General features: G+C 76.8%; 1 protein-coding gene across 1 annotated transcript; it reads right to left on the reverse strand.

Moving 5' to 3' along the window:
* Positions 1–1,434, reverse strand: TMEM121B (transmembrane protein 121B). Its single transcript, XM_044981444.1, has one exon. It carries the CDS (start codon positions 1,432–1,434, stop codon positions 1–3), a length of 1,434 nt encoding a protein of 477 aa, XP_044837379.1.
* Between the last annotated feature and the right edge of the window lie 296 nt (positions 1,435–1,730).

Below are 1,730 nucleotides of genomic sequence, written 5' to 3' on the forward strand. Positions count from 1 at the left end.
TCAGTTCTGGGCGCTGACCGCCAGGGTGTTGACGTAGCCGTGGGGCCCCATGTCGTTCTCGGAGATGCAGTGGCTGAGCTGGGCGGCGCCGGGCCCCGGGCCAGGGGCCGCGCTGTACTTGGCGCCCCCGGCGGCGGGGCGGAGCAGGCAGCAGCTCTCCATGGCCTCGAGGCCGCGGCAGGCCAGGAAGAAGAGGTTCTTGAGCATGAAGACGGAGAGCGGCTGCTGGTAGCGCAGCAGCAGGAGGCAGCGCAGGGCGAGCAGCGGCGCGTCCAGCAGCCCGGCGGGCAGCAGCAGGTGCAGGGCCAGGCGGGCGGCGCCGGGCGGCCGGGCGGCGCTGAGCTCGTAGAGCCAGAGCACGGGCGAGGCCAGGCAGAGGAAGTAGACGGCGATGAGCAGGTAGCGCAGCGGGCCGGGCAGCGGGGCCGGGCGGCCGGGCTGCAGCACCAGCTCCAGCAGGGTGAAGCTGTCCAGCAGGTCGAGGCAGGTGGCCAGGAAGGCGGCGGCCGCGCGGTGCTGGGGCGGGGGCTGGGGCGGCAGCAGCAGCTGGCCGGCGCCGTCGGGGCCGATGGCCCGCAGCAGGCAGTAGAGCAGCGGGGCGGAGAGCGCCAGGGTGACGCGGAAGCCGGTGGTGCCCAGCGGCAGGCGCAGCTCGATCAGCTCCAGGATGGAGGTGCCCAGGATCAGCGCCGCCTTGGGGGTGAAGGCGATGGAGTAGATCAGCCAGGCCAGGTGCGCGTAGGCGAAGTCCCCTCCCCGCAGGGGGCCCCCTGCCCGGCCCGCGGCCCGGCCGCCGTGCGGGGGGTGCAGCAGCAGCGGGTGCAGCGGCGGGGGCGGGGGGTGACCCGGCGGGGGGCGCTCCCGGCGCCGGGCCCGGCTGTTGCGGCAGAAGAAGATGCCCCAGCCGGCCGCCAGCACCAGGTCGGTGGCGATCCAGCTGCACCAGTAGAGGTCGGTGACGGCGATCAGGTAAAGGTCCAGCAGCGCGCCCTGCCCCAGCAGCAGCACCAGGGACAGCGCCTTGTAGCCCCAGCGCGACCCGCCGGAGCCCCCGCCCGGCCACAGCAGCCCCCCGGCGGTGGCCGCCGCTGCCCCCCCGGCCGGGCCCGCGCCCCCGTACAGCTCCCCCGCCGTCATGCTGCAGCCCGAGCTGCTGCTGCTGCTGCTGGAGGCCGGGGAGCAGGCGGCGGGGGCCGGCGCGGCCGGGGCCGGCACCAGGGGTTTGCTGATGCTCTCCTCCTCCTCGCCCCCGCTGCTGCTGCTGCTGCGGGCCCGGGCCGAGCCCGAGCTGGAGCCCGACACGCGCCGGCTGCGGCCGCCCAGGAACAGGGGCTGCAGGTCGGCGGCGGGGTGAGCGGGCGGCGGCGGCGGCTGGAAGGAGCCGGAGGAGGAGGAGGAGGAGCCCGAGCGCTGGTTGGAGACAGCTCGGTGCATTGTCCTCCCCGGCCCCAGAGCGAGGGGCCCGGGCCCCGGCCGCGCCCAGCCCCGGCCGGCGGCACCGAGGGTTGGGGCCAGGGGCTGGAGGGGGCCAGCGAGCGCGGATCCGCCGCAATCCCGGAGCGGCTCCACTGGCGAGAGGCGGACTCCGGAGAAGGCAGCGGCGGCTCCACGCGCGGGAGAGGCGGGGAGCTGCGAGGGGGCCCGCGGGGGGCGGGGAGAGGCGGAACGAGGAGACTCCCCGAGTGAGTGGCGGGGAGGCTGAGGCGAGGCAGCTCGGGTGGGTGGGTGCG

The sequence above is a fragment of the Mauremys mutica genome, chromosome 1 (assembly GCF_020497125.1).
Source record: "Mauremys mutica isolate MM-2020 ecotype Southern chromosome 1, ASM2049712v1, whole genome shotgun sequence".
NCBI classification, from domain to species: Eukaryota; Metazoa; Chordata; order Testudines; family Geoemydidae; genus Mauremys; species Mauremys mutica.

Excerpts from the sequence above, each read along its gene's own strand:
- TMEM121B (XM_044981444.1), bottom strand. The coding sequence starts at position 1,434 with ATGCACCGAGCTGTCTCCAACCAGCGCTCGGGCTCCTCCTCCTCCTCC.